The sequence below is a fragment of the Microtus ochrogaster genome, chromosome 18 (genome assembly GCF_000317375.1).
Source record: "Microtus ochrogaster isolate Prairie Vole_2 chromosome 18, MicOch1.0, whole genome shotgun sequence".
NCBI lineage: Eukaryota > Metazoa > Chordata > Mammalia > Rodentia > Cricetidae > Microtus > Microtus ochrogaster.
Genome location: NC_022020.1, coordinates 31845509 through 31848436, shown reverse-complemented (window position 1 = coordinate 31848436; position 2928 = coordinate 31845509). Strand labels below are relative to the sequence as shown.

Sequence of the window (2928 nt, the reverse complement as noted above, 5' to 3'; positions counted from 1 at the left end):
AAAAAAAGGGACAGTAAGGAGTTATCAAGTTTTTTATGGGGAAATTGCATTTTGCATATATGGTTTAAGGAATAGTAGTCAGTAACAATAGAAAGGGGCACAGAGAATAAAGAGTAGGGAGAAATCAAAAGGGATGTTTAGGGACTGAGCAAGGTTATAGAATGGACAGGTAGAAGGGAAACTGCGTAATTAATTGATGATGGTATGAATATGTGTACATATCATTTAAAGCCTCTTAATTTGTACAATTGATAACTTAATGACTACAATTTAAAATAATGGTTTATAATTTTCCAGATAAAAAGGAAGGAAATTACTTAGCATATAAAATAAACAATAGAAAACATGTGATACATGTTCTGAACATGGAACACCAGTTCAGAGGCATAAATACATGTGTGCAGCGAGCATTCACAAAAGAATCTCTTTCTCACTAGCTAAGACCTTCCAAGTTCAGTTTATCTCATAAAATCTTCTTGTTCCCTGATTCAAAGTATGAAGCTGAGCCCGTCCCACACCCTGCCTCTACTTCCTATCACCTCTTTTCCTCTCAAATATTCTCCTCATAGGGTGGTAGTTCTGATCCATGCTCCTTTCTGTTGCCATATTCACCTACAAAAGGTTTCTTTGCACACTAAGGGACAATGAAATATTCAAACTGGCCAAATTTCTCAAAAAGAAAAAAATCCCAAACAAACAATGATCTTAGGTCGTGATCCTAAATGCAAGCAGCACTTGGAATCTCTAATCTTCATACCTTCCATGTTAAACATTTCCACTGAGTTTCTCTATCTTTCTGAGGATCGTTTGTTGAACCTTTTACACCTGGTGAACAATGACTATCATTGAGCATTTTTCTCAGGGACTCAAACAAACCATCTTTACAGTGACCCCCTCTGAAAGGAGCGGCTCAGCCTCTGAAGAAGCAGGTTCTGTACCTTACTAGAAAGTTAAGCACTACACCCCTCCTCCCCGCCACTCACATCCTGCACTCTGCCTGTACACCTGACTGTAGCCTGCAGTGCGGCGACTCCTGCAGAAGTCTCTTCCCACGCCCAACTAGAGCTCCTTTACAGCAGCTTGTATAGCTGATATGTGTAATTGTTCCAAGGGAATCCAATTAGCCTGCCTAATTGAAGATAACAGCAAGAATAACTACAAAAACTATTAAAGATTAAGGAGAACGGGAATGTCCATTGCCCATCAGTAGGAGCTGGCTAGTTTACTGTATATTGGAGATAGTACTTAACATTGGGTTAACTTGACTGACAGAGGAGCCCCACTGTCTTCCCACAGTTGCCAATATTTTCTGGGGCTCGGAAATGCCTCTTTTCATACTCCACTGCTGGTAAGCCAGGCTTAGCTATGCTATCACACAGCAAAGTAGAAAGGTAGGATACTATTGATGTTCCAGATGGTGACTTACCGGAATAACCACAAATACCGATGGTCACCAGTAGAAAGATGGATACCAGCTTCATAGCTAGTGTCTGTGATGTCCTGACTTTAGAATGCAGTCAGAAAGCCCAACAAATCCCGGAGTCGATGGTTCTGCTTGCCGTCACAGGGACGGCTGCTTCTCACACATGTATTAATATATACACTAAAGACCTGAACTTCACCCACCACCTTTTGACTCACCCTAGCAAGGAAGAGCATTCTTGCTTCCTAAGTAAACACCTTTGAGGGGTTTCTGCTTTTCATCACCTTCTTATTAGAAGCAAAGCCACACACGGAAGTAGTCTCAAGTAGTTCTTTCCCAAGCCCTCACATTGAAACAATGGCAGAAGCTAAAGAATTTTTCTCCTTGAGGAACACTTAAGAGCAAGTAAGGGCTTTATGTCAGGATAAAGACATGTTTTCCTCCAATTTGTTCTCTACCTATTTAAAGTTTAGAGAATTGCACTGCCTGATGGACTTCCAAGATTTAGCATAATGACACTGCCATGTTTCTCTTGAATTTACCCACTGATCAATATCCATATACTGACTATGACAAGCTCACCAGGTCTCTGTTACTTTCCCTAGTGTCCTCCAGTAATCCAGGGAAAGTTCAGGGTGTATTTATCTATCATCATGTCTATGTTTGTTTAATCTATAGCATCCTCTATATCAATATACATTCTGAGAAGCTGCCTGTTTCCAAGGCTGCCCTCCCTGGACCAGACATGAGACATCAGAATGACCATATCAGTAAACAGCACTTACTGGAGTTTGTTGGGGGCATTGGCTGAGCACCGAATGCAAAGAATGGGGTGCAAGAGAACCTTCAATAGGAGAAATGGGTCAGAGTTCATGTGCTTCATGGAGTGAGCTGAGTCATATTCTACTGCCTATTTCCAACACCAGAAAATGCTAATAAGACACAGTATGCTGTCATTCCCTTAATGTGTGAGATCAAACCTGCCCTAAGTTGCCCCCATACGAAGATATGGTATTATTGTGAGGACACAAAGGCAGGTGTGCCAAATCAAAATCAATATGTAGGCCATCTGTTACTAATTTCCATACACTACTAAATTGTACCATTAATTTCATTAATTAATTTCAGCTACTTGATAAACTAAATGAAAAGGCTACAGATTGCGTCGGTGCAAAGTCAATGCTGCCTTCTCTGCTATGAGCTCCTCTGTTTCTCAAACATATTAATAACTATATTAATACATCATGTGGCCATGCCAACCTCTCAGAGTTGTCTCCACTTTTATGTCATCATTTCTTTTGGCATACTAAACCTCCACTGTCTTTTACCAGGGCTGCCATGGTCTGGTTTAATTTACAAATCTTTGCCTTGCCCTTCTCTCCTCTGATGTGGCACAATGAATTTTCTTAGTAGTGGTTGCTGGAGTGTCCCTCTCTATGCTTCAGGAGATCTGTGACAGCAGCTACTGTTTTTTTCTCTGTGACTCTAGCCCCAGTCAAGGCCTC

General features: G+C 40.9%; 1 protein-coding gene across 1 annotated transcript in view; it reads right to left on the bottom strand.

Annotated features, from left to right (window-relative positions):
* The window catches only part of Scgb3a2 (secretoglobin family 3A member 2), a 3255-nt gene extending 1774 nt beyond the window's left edge, over positions 1-1481 (bottom strand). The window contains exon 1 of the mRNA XM_005356053.1: positions 1427-1481. Coding sequence (XP_005356110.1) covers positions 1427-1481 — 55 coding nt within the window. The remainder of the gene's footprint in view (positions 1-1426) is intronic.
* Between the last annotated feature and the right edge of the window lie 1447 nt (positions 1482-2928).